Source organism: Ziziphus jujuba, chromosome 1 (genome assembly GCF_031755915.1).
Source record: "Ziziphus jujuba cultivar Dongzao chromosome 1, ASM3175591v1".
In the NCBI taxonomy this organism is placed as follows: domain Eukaryota; kingdom Viridiplantae; phylum Streptophyta; class Magnoliopsida; order Rosales; family Rhamnaceae; genus Ziziphus; species Ziziphus jujuba.
The window spans coordinates 38,340,922-38,355,941 of record NC_083379.1 but is presented as its reverse complement, the minus strand read 5'-3'; the positions used below and the strand labels follow the sequence as shown (position 1 = coordinate 38,355,941).

Sequence of the window (15,020 nt, the reverse complement as noted above, 5' to 3'; positions counted from 1 at the left end):
AGCTCATCATTAAAAATAATAATAATAATAATAATATTAAAATAAAAGCTTGGTATTAGAAATTCCTGCTAATCCCACCCCTAAAAAGAAAAAAAAAAAAATCAATCACAAACCAAGGACAACCCAAAAAAAAAAGAAAAAAAAATCACAAACCACGAACAACCCCAAAAAAAAAAAAGAAAAAAGAAAAAAAGAGCAGTTAAAAGGTTGGCCTTAGATGGAATTTGGATGCTGTTTTGCATCACCATCTAAGCCATGATGATGTGTAAGTCCTCTGTCAAAGTTGACCAATTGCACACCGCAACACATACATACCACCCAATAGCTGTACGGGTCACAATGATAGGCTACACCGACAGTAGTTTGATTAGGGCACGTCCGCACGAACTTGAAGTCTCCGAAGCCCTCGTTGTTGTCTTCGTAGCTGAGGAAAGGAAAGGTATCAGATATGTGAGCCTTCATTAATGTTATTTATTTATTTTTCTTCTTCTTATTATTATTTTTTAAATTAATAAGAGAGAAAACCATATGTATATATTAGGAATAATTAGAAAATATACATAAATTAATACCAAGTGAGAATATACATACATACATACATACATATATATATATATATATAGATATCTTGGAGTAATTAGAGCATATAATTTGCATATATATTTACATTTATAATTAATAAAGATATATAATTATCATTAACTAATTTTAAAATACCATTAAAATAAACAAATCAAATTCAATTTAGAAGTAAAAAAAAAAGCAAAAAAATAAAAAAAATTAACTTGTCATCAAATGATACTTAAATTTATTTTATTGACTGTTAACATTAACAAAATATTCCAAACGTTAAAGAATGCATTTAAATTATTGCAAAATGTAGAGATTGAAATTGATGTTGGTCAAAATTAAAAGACAACAGCTGCAAATAATCTTGAAAAAAAATTGGGTTTTAGGCTTTGTCTGGTTTGGTAGTATAATTAGCAGCTGTCGTTTTGTGGGGTTTAGAGTTCGGGACTGAAGGGTGTTATGGTAAAAAATTGGTTGCCTAAAGCCTAGTGCATAAATTACAGCTATTGATGTAATTCTTGGTTATATGTACCAAAAAATAAATAAATAATATAATTCATGGTACAAGCAAAAAAAAAAAAAAAAAAAGGATGTAATTCATGGTTAATGAAGACACTAACATGTCATTCACACTAAAAAAAGAAAAAAATGAAAAAAGGTCATTCACACCATGCTCTGTCAATGTCATTTCTGTTTCCTTTCAGCATTCTGTTTGGTTTTAAACTAGCTTCTTACGATTTTTATTTTTATTTTTATTTTTATTTTATTTAATCTTTTAGTTTGAATTGATAAAATATAATGCTTTTTTTCCCCTTCCGTACAATTGTTTTTTAAGTATTTAGTAACTTAATTTTTAACATTACCACCTATCAAATTATTTTTAATATTATCACCTATCAAATTCAAAGAAATGAATGATTGGATCCAACAATTTTTAATTTAAAAGATTAAAAATCTCCCCATTAAAACTTCATATATATATTACAAACATCAAAATTTTACAAACTGCAATTTACTTTTTCACAAACATATTTCCAGTTCCACCACATCACTTAATATTTTGACAATTGGCAATTTAGCAAATGGAACTTGAGCAAAAAGTTATACATATATATATATATAAATACATACATACATCGACACAAACGTATATTATATATATGTATATATATTTGCTATTTCGAATGATTGAAATTTATACAAGATCAACGTGTGAAAGATAATCAAACTATACATACAGGATTAAGAGCCTAGTTCATATGGAAAAAGACTTGATTAAGCTAGCAAAGCTTGGATATTTAAGGAAATCAACATTCTAATTACATTAATTAGTAAACCTGCTACATATGCAATAAGTAGGGGCTTTGTTCCAAGAATTAGATAATTACATATGAGAGTTACCTCAACTATGACTAAGAACTCTTTCTAGGACCTTCAAACTCATAATCAAGATTCAGGAGGCCTCTGTGACTCAGGCAGGTGTTTTACATATAAATTATGTACCATTTTAACATACTCGTCGATCTTGTCAGCTGTCCAATCATCAGTGATTATGGGATCGAGATATCTGACAGTTAAAGGTGCAGGTCGAACATGTGAGCTGCCCTTCCTCCATGCTAGGTGGGTGCCTGTAAAGACCATTGGAACTATTGGCAGGCCTGATTGCAGTGCCAAATGAACAAAACCCTGGAAAGGAAACAAAGCCAACTTTCTTGTTATGCTTTTATGCAAGCATATCACCAATCTATTAAAGATCATTCCCAAGTTTTACAGTAACTTGTTAATCAAGCAAAGCAAGACTTATCAAATGTTTATGATACAGATCAGGATTTCTCAGCAGATCGCAGTTAGAATAGTTCAGAAAGACATTTATGTGTTGAACTATGAAAGGTATTGTATTTAGAATTGCCTTTTTGAAGGGAAGTAATCGTCCATTTCTTGACCTGGTGCCCTCCGGAAATATTATCAAAGAAAGGTTGTTTCTCACAACTGCATCAGCTGCCTGATCATATATAAGAGAAATAAAAAACTTCAACTATACAGACAAAATGCAACACAGAGAATGTAGAAGAGAAAAATGGATACCTCTTTCAAGGATTGAATGGCTGCAGTCGGGTTGGAGCGATCTATACGAAGATGGTTGGCCAAAATGTAAAGTTGCCCAAAAAGGGGATACCACATGATCTGCGTATAAGCTTCAACTAAGCTAATAAGTTTTACTAGTTCATCGCCTTTCAGTGAATTTAAAATGAAAATGTGTATTGTACGGAAAAATCTGTTGTATGAAAAATGTGAGCGGTGCTTTACTGTAGAGGCAGAAGCCCCTATACTACCGATTCCTGGGATGTAAACCCTGTATGCATATGCATATCATGCTGGTCTATTTGCAATTCTACTAAAAAAATTATGGCATTTTTTTCCTCTACTGTTTGTGAGACAGAAATCCATTTCTTAGTGAGGAAAGTCCCCAAAACTGAATAGAAAATGGCAAAAGATAATCTTTTGTGATCATAAGTTGAATAAACCATACATGTTGTAAACAAAACGAAGCCATATTCCATACTGTTTTGTGGGGAGGCAGGGCTAGGATCAAGAAAAACAGAATTCTACTTGATGAAGGAAACATGATATCTTTTGTGCCAAAATTAAAAATGGAACCGCCAATTGGTCCAAACCAAAAAGCACTTGATTCAAACTTCTTATGATGCATGTACAATAACTACAGAATTCAACGGTACGTCAAATAATATTTTTGGAACTAGCATTAATAATGCCTTTAAGCATTTAAAGTCTACACATACCTCTTTTTTTGCAATGCCAACAGTGCCTGTTGGAGTCAACCACATTATAAGAAAAATATCTAGAGGAGAAGCATGGTTGCAGATATAAATTGCCCTCTTATTAGAGAATTCAGAACCTTCAATCTTTCTAGGATTCCCAAGGATCCACATCTGCAATTAATATAAGTTTTCTTTTAACTTTTGAACTATGTAAGTTGCAGGAAGTTAGTATGGGAATTTTCAAACAGAGAAAAAGCTTCATACGAACAATCCACAGGTTTAAGGAAAGAAACAATTCAGCTTATAAATTATATTACAAACCAGAGAGTAAGATCCATAAGGCACTCCTAGCAAGATGTCTTTATGTTTCAGAGGATCAAACACAAACCTCTTTTTTCAAGATGAAGTCTTCATGAACTCTCTCTCTCTCTCTTTGTTGTGAATTTTGTGACCTTTCTTAGCTTTTTCCAAATATATAGTCTTCATAGTCACTTCAGTACATGTCCAGATAAGCCAACATTCATTACAACTAAGAATGTCATCTTTACTTTTTAACTCATGGACTACAAGCTTTATGTATGGATATGAAACACAAGGTAAACTAGAATGAATCATTACAGGAAAAGAATCAAGCTACTCTAGCTAGAAGCTAGTACTGCAGCGAAAAAAACATAAAAATACAAATTATATCTTGTAGAACTTTCATAATTAGAAGCAAAAAAGAGGAAAAGTGGAAACAAGAAAAAAAGATAGAGGCAAAATAAAGGTGGGGTCCTAAAAATTAACATAATTTACCAATTTTTTCCCCTAAACATACAACAACTTGAATATTATTAGGTTTCTTGTTTAAGAATCTAATTCACAGAAGGAAGATTAACATGGAAAAGTGAAAAGAAAGGATAGCTTACCAACAATCTACCAGTGACATGCCCATAAATATTTCCCTGCCTAATCCTCTCATAAGGCCATGGTAGGAGAACAAGCATAATCAATGCCCATATGAAAGTTGTAACCATCATTGTCAAGAAACAAGTGACAATTCTGATACAAGATATCAAAGCTAAAACCCATCCATCATCGTCGTCGTCGTCCTGATAAACATCGGCTTTTGGTTTCTGAGCTGCTTCTTCTTTCACCGAAACTTTTGGTTTTTCTCTATAAGTTGGAGAAGAGCTTGTGTTGAGGAAGCTTTCCAACCTCCTATTCCTCATGAATGATCCACTACCACTGTTATCCATGTCTCTTAAATGTTTAAAACTTTGACTTTGATCAATGTGAAACAGATACTACCTGAATAGAGGAAAACACAGAACTATTTATATTATCCTGTTTGGCCCATAAAAAGCATACGTTATATTACAGAGGAAAACGTAAAAACAATTCAATTTTTCTTTCATCTCTGTTGATTTCCTGAGTTTTCTGGACAACCAAACAGAATCTATAACGTAATCTTAGTCAAATAGAATCACTTACTGTAGAGAATATTCCAAAAGAAAGAACATTGAAAAAAAAAAGAAAGAAAAAAAAAAGAGACTATAATTCCGTGTATATATTGTTGGCCAAAGCAGGGCCACCACGATAACTTATAGGAATTTATAACATTCTGATTGATTGGTAGCAGACAACACCGAATGAAAATAATAGAATAGACGTGGAAAACAAAAGAAAAAAAAGCCACCCTTTTCCTTTCACTTCAATTTCCGAGAAAAATGATTCAGTAAATTCCAGTCTAAAGCTTTATCTTCGAACCAATTTGTGGCCCCAGTTAAGACCAAGACTTTAATAACATGTGGGTCTTTTATTTTCCTCTTTTCTTTTTACTCTTTTCCTACGTTTTTTTCTCAGCAGCCAAACAGATCATGGCAGCCATAGCAGTCTACATTTTTGACAATGACCCACCAAACTTTTCTTACCAATTATGACTTTGCTTCCACTTTGCCTGCCACAGAATTCTCCAGAAAAGCTTTGAAAACCAAAGTCTTCGTCCTGAAGGGCAATTCAGGAAATTGGAAAAGAAAGGAAGATAATATAATAATTATAATAATAATATTAAAAAAAATAAAATCCAATGCATTCTGACAATCTCATTTGTATTAGATATGTGGTAGTATAAAGAAAACAACAAACTCCCCAAGACGAACAATCTGTGTGATAGAAAGAGAGAGCCTCTCATTTTGATCATTTTATTATTTTATTAATTTTGTTTCCGAGACTCCGTGTCCTAAAAAACGTTGGTAATATTTGAGGTCGTTCCACATCGGGATTTTGAAAAATATACGTTTTGTTATTTTATTGATTTTTTTGGGGTATATTGTTGTTTAATCGTTGTCTAATTGAATTGTTTTGTTAAAGAGAATAAGAACCATATACTGTACTTTGGCACTACGTTGCAATATTCAGACAAAAATTCAATGAAAATCACATGTATATTCCAAAAGAGCATACATTAATTTTCCAAATGATAGCGCTTTTTTTTCTTTCTTTCTTTTTTTTTTTTTTAAAGATAATAATATTATTTTATTATTTTATTATTTGTTCATAATTTCTTCATTATCATTAATATCTTAAAAAACAATTTAAAAACAAAGAAATATTAAATATATATTTAATTATAATGAAATTATTAAAAAAATTATATTTATAGTCAATTTGGTTTAGATTAAAAAATCATCAAATCGAACTGAACCGATGAATCATAACGCAAAAAAGTCTACAAGCTCACCATTTCACCAATATCTAAAAGGCTAACAATTTAGCAGCCAACTTTATGACTGGGCTCTGTGTAATCCAAGAATGGGCCTCATGCATAACAATCCGTGAAAAATATGGGCTTCAATTCCGACAAAGTTTGGGCTCCCATTTCTAGACCTTCAAAAAAATGGATAAGTGGCTATTGGAGATCATATGAGTCACACCTTTGGGTCCGTTTGAATACTAAAGTGAACCAAATTGAATTGGTGTATTTTTAAATTTGGTCCAATTAAATTTGGATAAATTTAAAATAATTCAATTTCTTGTCATCACTCTGGCATTATTAAATTTAAAGTTGGCTGGTCAAATTAAGATTTATTTTCTAGTTATTGGGATATGAGAATTGAGGATTATCAAAATAAGATTATAAAATTAATTGAAAAGGAAGCAAATTGAAACAGGTATAAAATTAAGTTTAGTGTATTTTGTAAGTTTCCCAAAAAGAAATAATTGACAAAAATCATAAAACAAGAAGAAGGAAAACATAAGCATCAACAAGCCTATAACCTCAACATTTCAATTTCAAAAATCAACTAAAGGGAAATTACTATGACCAAAAAAAAGCTTAATAAAACTATAAAAATTGGTTCCAAATCTTACAAAGAACATAAAATATGCTGTTCCATGCTACAAGAAGATAAAATATGCTGAACATATCATAATTTTCAGTGAACCATAGATGGTTCACCACCTCCTCTGAATTATATAACCTCATGGAGGAATCAATTGACCACATGACAGAGCCATCACTCTCCGTTTTCTTCTCCATTTTCCCAGAAATATGGATCTCATTCAAATCTTGACAATCCTCCAAGTTTTGATTCAAAAGCTGTTTGCGCTCATTGAGGAAGATCCAAACAGCATTTTTGTGTATGAACGCATTTTTTATACTAAATATTCTGGCTGCTTCAGACTCTTCGCTATGACAATAAAATTATGTTGGTTTAGCCTGAAATCTCCAAGGAACACGCATAAACCATAAGAATACCTGTAAATCAGCTCTTCCATGTATTTCCACTTCCTCAATGCTTGTAACAGAGCAGCTTTTGTCAACGATGAGGCATTTGGTAGGACAGCTCTTTTCTTAAGTCTTGGTGACCTGTGTCATGTTCAAAGAGGCAAAATTATAAGTAAAAAATTTGCAGTTTTAAGAAGCAAAATAGTGAATTGGGTAAAAGAAAAATTATTTAGAAAAATGATAATATATTATACCTGTTGGCAACAAAGCTCAAGTGTTCATCATGAAAATACATATGAGGAAATTTGATGTTTGTAATACATCTTTGTTCATCATGTTAAATAAATTAATTAAATGTGGACTTTGCATAATCAATTTCTCATTTACAGGGCCTATTTATACCATTAATGAGACTGGCTTATTTTATTATTTGTAGTAAGGCCTTGGTCACACACTCTCTATAAGACTTTAGTTGGCCCATTGGATTGGAAGACCGACTCTCATTATAAGCCCATTGACTTGCACAGACTATAAAAGGGTCTAGGATAAGCAAACAACATATACTGTATTTTTATTATTGAGATTAGGGTTATCAGAGATCTGAGAGTGGTTTGAGAGTAGTGTGTCCATAGGCATTATTTTACATTGTTTTCTGTTTTGCAGATAGTAGATTGATAGTTTATCAACGGCTGCCTTCGGAGGTTAGTATTTTATACTTGATTGGAATTTATTATGGGTATTAAGATCTTTAAAATTCTAACAATTGGTATCAAAGCATGGTTAATATGTATAATAAATTTCATGTGATTATTCGGATTATTACTGTATGTTCGGCCATTAAATAATCTATACATGTTTTTTGTTTATTTTTCCTTTTTCTCCGATTCGAATACATGTGTAGATTAAGAGAATCAAAATTACATATCTTGTGAATATATAAGATTCATGCCTGATTGTGTTTGTGATGTTTATATATTTGCTGGAATCTGTGTGATAATACTTTCGATTATGTATGCATATCTATATATAACCCGATTGCTATTTCTTCATTAAAAAAAAAAAAAAAAATCAAACCCTTAAAATATGAATAATGGTTATTGATGCTATTTGAAAATTGGGCTATGTTTTATTGGTGTTTATGGATTGCATGTAGTAGTTTAGACTAATCAATTTAGTTCAAAACCTTGTAAAAAACTATTGATTTTGAACCTTCCATGGCCGAATATAAACCTTGCTTGGGTGTTTATTTTGGGTTGATTTTGAATCAAATTGATTTGTGGGAAACGTTGCCCAAGGGAAGACGAAACTATCGTCGCTGGTATTTCCGGAAACGAAGTCCGGAATGGCGAGATAGAGCCGGGTAGGAAATCAGGTCGCGGGACCCGTACAGGTTGGAATCGGGTCAGACCCGACCCGGCTAGCTGAGGAAGAAAGTGCGAATGACGTGCCGTTTTGGGCTAACTGCTGACGTCAGCAGGCAAAAAAAAAAAAAACTTATTTATTTTTATTCTCTTTTATTTTTTTAATTTTTTAATTATTGATTTATTTGTTGTTTATTTATTAATTAATTTAATGATTCAATTGTTCAATTTATTTATTTATTGTTTATTTATTTGTTTAATTATCACATTCCAATTTTATTAAATTAAATTAAATATTTGTGATTGGAAAATTGGATTGTGTGAGCTTACCCAAAGAGGCTTTGTGCCTAGTTGGTATAGTAGTGTGGGATTTTAGGTACTCACCTGTCGTGAGACTTATTTTGTTTGCATTATGTGTACCAATGTAATGTGTGTTGGCATAGTGGATGGGTTATCTTTTATTTACGTATATCATGAAATTGCCAATTTGTTAATTATCTCCCACTTATTAACTAGGGTCTATACAGGTAATTAGGCTACCCTATCGGTGGTTTTAGTTGCTTTGTATGACGTCTGGAATGGCAGTGGAAGTTGATTGAATACCATGAATCGCAGGTTTTGGGTTACCCTGTCGGTGATTCAGTTCAATGCATTTGATTATGGTTATTTGGTTAACTGTCCCTGACCCGTGTAACGTATATTATATATATGTATATATATTTGCTATTTCGAATGATTGAAATTTATACAAGATCAACGTGTGAAAGATAATCAAACTATACATACAGGATTAAGAGCCTAGTTCATATGGAAAAAGACTTGATTAAGCTAGCAAAGCTTGGATATTTAAGGAAATCAACATTCTAATTACATTAATTAGTAAACCTGCTACATATGCAATAAGTAGGGGCTTTGTTCCAAGAATTAGATAATTACATATGAGAGTTACCTCAACTATGACTAAGAACTCTTTCTAGGACCTTCAAACTCATAATCAAGATTCAGGAGGCCTCTGTGACTCAGGCAGGTGTTTTACATATAAATTATGTACCATTTTAACATACTCGTCGATCTTGTCAGCTGTCCAATCATCAGTGATTATGGGATCGAGATATCTGACAGTTAAAGGTGCAGGTCGAACATGTGAGCTGCCCTTCCTCCATGCTAGGTGGGTGCCTGTAAAGACCATTGGAACTATTGGCAGGCCTGATTGCAGTGCCAAATGAACAAAACCCTGGAAAGGAAACAAAGCCAACTTTCTTGTTATGCTTTTATGCAAGCATATCACCAATCTATTAAAGATCATTCCCAAGTTTTACAGTAACTTGTTAATCAAGCAAAGCAAGACTTATCAAATGTTTATGATACAGATCAGGATTTCTCAGCAGATCGCAGTTAGAATAGTTCAGAAAGACATTTATGTGTTGAACTATGAAAGGTATTGTATTTAGAATTGCCTTTTTGAAGGGAAGTAATCGTCCATTTCTTGACCTGGTGCCCTCCGGAAATATTATCAAAGAAAGGTTGTTTCTCACAACTGCATCAGCTGCCTGATCATATATAAGAGAAATAAAAAACTTCAACTATACAGACAAAATGCAACACAGAGAATGTAGAAGAGAAAAATGGATACCTCTTTCAAGGATTGAATGGCTGCAGTCGGGTTGGAGCGATCTATACGAAGATGGTTGGCCAAAATGTAAAGTTGCCCAAAAAGGGGATACCACATGATCTGCGTATAAGCTTCAACTAAGCTAATAAGTTTTACTAGTTCATCGCCTTTCAGTGAATTTAAAATGAAAATGTGTATTGTACGGAAAAATCTGTTGTATGAAAAATGTGAGCGGTGCTTTACTGTAGAGGCAGAAGCCCCTATACTACCGATTCCTGGGATGTAAACCCTGTATGCATATGCATATCATGCTGGTCTATTTGCAATTCTACTAAAAAAATTATGGCATTTTTTTCCTCTACTGTTTGTGAGACAGAAATCCATTTCTTAGTGAGGAAAGTCCCCAAAACTGAATAGAAAATGGCAAAAGATAATCTTTTGTGATCATAAGTTGAATAAACCATACATGTTGTAAACAAAACGAAGCCATATTCCATACTGTTTTGTGGGGAGGCAGGGCTAGGATCAAGAAAAACAGAATTCTACTTGATGAAGGAAACATGATATCTTTTGTGCCAAAATTAAAAATGGAACCGCCAATTGGTCCAAACCAAAAAGCACTTGATTCAAACTTCTTATGATGCATGTACAATAACTACAGAATTCAACGGTACGTCAAATAATATTTTTGGAACTAGCATTAATAATGCCTTTAAGCATTTAAAGTCTACACATACCTCTTTTTTTGCAATGCCAACAGTGCCTGTTGGAGTCAACCACATTATAAGAAAAATATCTAGAGGAGAAGCATGGTTGCAGATATAAATTGCCCTCTTATTAGAGAATTCAGAACCTTCAATCTTTCTAGGATTCCCAAGGATCCACATCTGCAATTAATATAAGTTTTCTTTTAACTTTTGAACTATGTAAGTTGCAGGAAGTTAGTATGGGAATTTTCAAACAGAGAAAAAGCTTCATACGAACAATCCACAGGTTTAAGGAAAGAAACAATTCAGCTTATAAATTATATTACAAACCAGAGAGTAAGATCCATAAGGCACTCCTAGCAAGATGTCTTTATGTTTCAGAGGATCAAACACAAACCTCTTTTTTCAAGATGAAGTCTTCATGAACTCTCTCTCTCTCTCTTTGTTGTGAATTTTGTGACCTTTCTTAGCTTTTTCCAAATATATAGTCTTCATAGTCACTTCAGTACATGTCCAGATAAGCCAACACTCATTACAACTAAGAATGTCATCTTTACTTTTTAACTCATGGACTACAAGCTTTATGTATGGATATGAAACACAAGGTAAACTAGAATGAATCATTACAGGAAAAGAATCAAGCTACTCTAGCTAGAAGCTAGTACTGCAGCGAAAAAAACATAAAAATACAAATTATATCTTGTAGAACTTTCATAATTAGAAGCAAAAAAGAGGAAAAGTGGAAACAAGAAAAAAAGATAGAGGCAAAATAAAGGTGGGGTCCTAAAAATTAACATAATTTACCAATTTTTTCCCCTAAACATACAACAACTTGAATATTATTAGGTTTCTTGTTTAAGAATCTAATTCACAGAAGGAAGATTAACATGGAAAAGTGAAAAGAAAGGATAGCTTACCAACAATCTACCAGTGACATGCCCATAAATATTTCCCTGCCTAATCCTCTCATAAGGCCATGGTAGGAGAACAAGCATAATCAATGCCCATATGAAAGTTGTAACCATCATTGTCAAGAAACAAGTGACAATTCTGATACAAGATATCAAAGCTAAAACCCATCCATCATCGTCGTCGTCGTCCTGATAAACATCGGCTTTTGGTTTCTGAGCTGCTTCTTCTTTCACCGAAACTTTTGGTTTTTCTCTATAAGTTGGAGAAGAGCTTGTGTTGAGGAAGCTTTCCAACCTCCTATTCCTCATGAATGATCCACTACCACTGTTATCCATGTCTCTTAAATGTTTAAAACTTTGACTTTGATCAATGTGAAACAGATACTACCTGAATAGAGGAAAACACAGAACTATTTATATTATCCTGTTTGGCCCATAAAAAGCATACGTTATATTACAGAGGAAAACGTAAAAACAATTCAATTTTTCTTTCATCTCTGTTGATTTCCTGAGTTTTCTGGACAACCAAACAGAATCTATAACGTAATCTTAGTCAAATAGAATCACTTACTGTAGAGAATATTCCAAAAGAAAGAACATTGAAAAAAAAAAGAAAGAAAAAAAAAAGAGACTATAATTCCGTGTATATATTGTTGGCCAAAGCAGGGCCACCACGATAACTTATAGGAATTTATAACATTCTGATTGATTGGTAGCAGACAACACCGAATGAAAATAATAGAATAGACGTGGAAAACAAAAGAAAAAAAAGCCACCCTTTTCCTTTCACTTCAATTTCCGAGAAAAATGATTCAGTAAATTCCAGTCTAAAGCTTTATCTTCGAACCAATTTGTGGCCCCAGTTAAGACCAAGACTTTAATAACATGTGGGTCTTTTATTTTCCTCTTTTCTTTTTACTCTTTTCCTACGTTTTTTTCTCAGCAGCCAAACAGATCATGGCAGCCATAGCAGTCTACATTTTTGACAATGACCCACCAAACTTTTCTTACCAATTATGACTTTGCTTCCACTTTGCCTGCCACAGAATTCTCCAGAAAAGCTTTGAAAACCAAAGTCTTCGTCCTGAAGGGCAATTCAGGAAATTGGAAAAGAAAGGAAGATAATATAATAATTATAATAATAATATTAAAAAAAATAAAATCCAATGCATTCTGACAATCTCATTTGTATTAGATATGTGGTAGTATAAAGAAAACAACAAACTCCCCAAGACGAACAATCTGTGTGATAGAAAGAGAGAGCCTCTCATTTTGATCATTTTATTATTTTATTAATTTTGTTTCCGAGACTCCGTGTCCTAAAAAACGTTGGTAATATTTGAGGTCGTTCCACATCGGGATTTTGAAAAATATACGTTTTGTTATTTTATTGATTTTTTTGGGGTATATTGTTGTTTAATCGTTGTCTAATTGAATTGTTTTGTTAAAGAGAATAAGAACCATATACTGTACTTTGGCACTACGTTGCAATATTCAGACAAAAATTCAATGAAAATCACATGTATATTCCAAAAGAGCATACATTAATTTTCCAAATGATAGCGCTTTTTTTTCTTTCTTTCTTTTTTTTTTTTTTAAAGATAATAATATTATTTTATTATTTTATTATTTGTTCATAATTTCTTCATTATCATTAATATCTTAAAAAACAATTTAAAAACAAAGAAATATTAAATATATATTTAATTATAATGAAATTATTAAAAAAATTATATTTATAGTCAATTTGGTTTAGATTAAAAAATCATCAAATCGAACTGAACCGATGAATCATAACGCAAAAAAGTCTACAAGCTCACCATTTCACCAATATCTAAAAGGCTAACAATTTAGCAGCCAACTTTATGACTGGGCTCTGTGTAATCCAAGAATGGGCCTCATGCATAACAATCCGTGAAAAATATGGGCTTCAATTCCGACAAAGTTTGGGCTCCCATTTCTAGACCTTCAAAAAAATGGATAAGTGGCTATTGGAGATCATATGAGTCACACCTTTGGGTCCGTTTGAATACTAAAGTGAACCAAATTGAATTGGTGTATTTTTAAATTTGGTCCAATTAAATTTGGATAAATTTAAAATAATTCAATTTCTTGTCATCACTCTGGCATTATTAAATTTAAAGTTGGCTGGTCAAATTAAGATTTATTTTCTAGTTATTGGGATATGAGAATTGAGGATTATCAAAATAAGATTATAAAATTAATTGAAAAGGAAGCAAATTGAAACAGGTATAAAATTAAGTTTAGTGTATTTTGTAAGTTTCCCAAAAAGAAATAATTGACAAAAATCATAAAACAAGAAGAAGGAAAACATAAGCATCAACAAGCCTATAACCTCAACATTTCAATTTCAAAAATCAACTAAAGGGAAATTACTATGACCAAAAAAAAGCTTAATAAAACTATAAAAATTGGTTCCAAATCTTACAAAGAACATAAAATATGCTGTTCCATGCTACAAGAAGATAAAATATGCTGAACATATCATAATTTTCAGTGAACCATAGATGGTTCACCACCTCCTCTGAATTATATAACCTCATGGAGGAATCAATTGACCACATGACAGAGCCATCACTCTCCGTTTTCTTCTCCATTTTCCCAGAAATATGGATCTCATTCAAATCTTGACAATCCTCCAAGTTTTGATTCAAAAGCTGTTTGCGCTCATTGAGGAAGATCCAAACAGCATTTTTGTGTATGAACGCATTTTTTATACTAAATATTCTGGCTGCTTCAGACTCTTCGCTATGACAATAAAATTATGTTGGTTTAGCCTGAAATCTCCAAGGAACACGCATAAACCATAAGAATACCTGTAAATCAGCTCTTCCATGTATTTCCACTTCCTCAATGCTTGTAACAGAGCAGCTTTTGTCAACGATGAGGCATTTGGTAGGACAGCTCTTTTCTTAAGTCTTGGTGACCTGTGTCATGTTCAAAGAGGCAAAATTATAAGTAAAAAATTTGCAGTTTTAAGAAGCAAAATAGTGAATTGGGTAAAAGAAAAATTATTTAGAAAAATGATAATATATTATACCTGTTGGCAACAAAGCTCAAGTGTTCATCATGAAAATACATATGAGGAAATTTGATGTTTGTAATACATCTTTGTTCATCATGTTAAATAAATTAATTAAATGTGGACTTTGCATAATCAATTTCTCATTTACAGGGCCTATTTATACCATTAATGAGACTGGCTTATTTTATTATTTGTAGTAAGGCCTTGGTCACACACTCTCTATAAGACTTTAGTTGGCCCATTGGATTGGAAGACCGACTCTCATTATAAGCCCATTGACTTGCACAGACTATAAAAGGGTCTAGGATAAGCAAACAACATATA

General features: G+C 32.3%; 2 protein-coding genes across 8 annotated transcripts; both read right to left on the bottom strand.

Annotated features, from left to right (window-relative positions):
- Nucleotides 1–1,720: 1,720 nt before the first annotated feature.
- LOC107431891 (1-acyl-sn-glycerol-3-phosphate acyltransferase) lies at nt 1,721–5,418 on the bottom strand. Of its 4 annotated transcripts, none has more exons than XM_025073266.3 (6): nt 5,264–5,418; nt 4,259–4,640; nt 3,372–3,521; nt 2,656–2,754; nt 2,480–2,572; nt 1,721–2,256 (listed from the first exon to the last, which is right to left on the bottom strand). In XM_025073266.3, exons 2-6 carry the CDS (start codon nt 4,586–4,588, stop codon nt 2,017–2,019), a joined length of 912 nt encoding a protein of 303 aa, XP_024929034.3. In that variant the 5' UTR covers nt 4,589–4,640; nt 5,264–5,418; the 3' UTR covers nt 1,721–2,016. The 4 variants fall into 4 exon arrangements, with proteins under 4 accessions (XP_024929034.3, XP_015898401.3, XP_015898409.3 ...); XM_016042915.4 differs by lacking the exon at nt 5,264–5,418 and adding an exon at nt 4,824–5,257; XM_016042923.4 differs by lacking the exon at nt 5,264–5,418 and adding an exon at nt 5,029–5,257.
- A 3,700-nt stretch (nt 5,419–9,118) lies between these two features.
- Nucleotides 9,119–12,816, bottom strand: LOC132803365 (1-acyl-sn-glycerol-3-phosphate acyltransferase-like). Of its 4 annotated transcripts, none has more exons than XM_060816131.1 (6): nt 12,662–12,816; nt 11,657–12,038; nt 10,770–10,919; nt 10,054–10,152; nt 9,878–9,970; nt 9,119–9,654 (listed from the first exon to the last, which is right to left on the bottom strand). In XM_060816131.1, the coding sequence occupies exons 2-6, from the start codon at nt 11,984–11,986 to the stop codon at nt 9,415–9,417; spliced, it is 912 nt and encodes a 303-aa protein (XP_060672114.1). In that variant the 5' UTR covers nt 11,987–12,038; nt 12,662–12,816; the 3' UTR covers nt 9,119–9,414. The 4 variants fall into 4 exon arrangements, with proteins under 4 accessions (XP_060672114.1, XP_060672111.1, XP_060672108.1 ...); XM_060816128.1 differs by lacking the exon at nt 12,662–12,816 and adding an exon at nt 12,222–12,655; XM_060816125.1 differs by lacking the exon at nt 12,662–12,816 and adding an exon at nt 12,427–12,655.
- Between the last annotated feature and the right edge of the window lie 2,204 nt (nt 12,817–15,020).

What these genes read in the sequence shown, in the direction of transcription:
- LOC107431891 (XM_025073266.3), bottom strand. Translation starts at nt 4,588, where the DNA reads ATGGATAACAGTGGTAGTGGATCATTCATGAGGAATAGGAGGTTGGAA. An exon ending in ATGTCACTGGTAGATTGTTG is followed by an intron (nt 3,522 to 4,258) that starts GTAAGCTATCCT and finishes TATTAATTGCAG; the next exon opens with ATGTGGATCCTTGGGAATCC. An exon ending in CCATTCAATCCTTGAAAGAG is followed by an intron (nt 2,573 to 2,655) that starts GTATCCATTTTT and finishes ATATATGATCAG; the next exon opens with GCAGCTGATGCAGTTGTGAG.
- LOC132803365 (XM_060816131.1), bottom strand. Translation starts at nt 11,986, where the DNA reads ATGGATAACAGTGGTAGTGGATCATTCATGAGGAATAGGAGGTTGGAA. An exon ending in CCATTCAATCCTTGAAAGAG is followed by an intron (nt 9,971 to 10,053) that starts GTATCCATTTTT and finishes ATATATGATCAG; the next exon opens with GCAGCTGATGCAGTTGTGAG. An exon ending in GATTACTTCCCTTCAAAAAG is followed by an intron (nt 9,655 to 9,877) that starts GCAATTCTAAAT and finishes TTTCCTTTCCAG; the next exon opens with GGTTTTGTTCATTTGGCACT.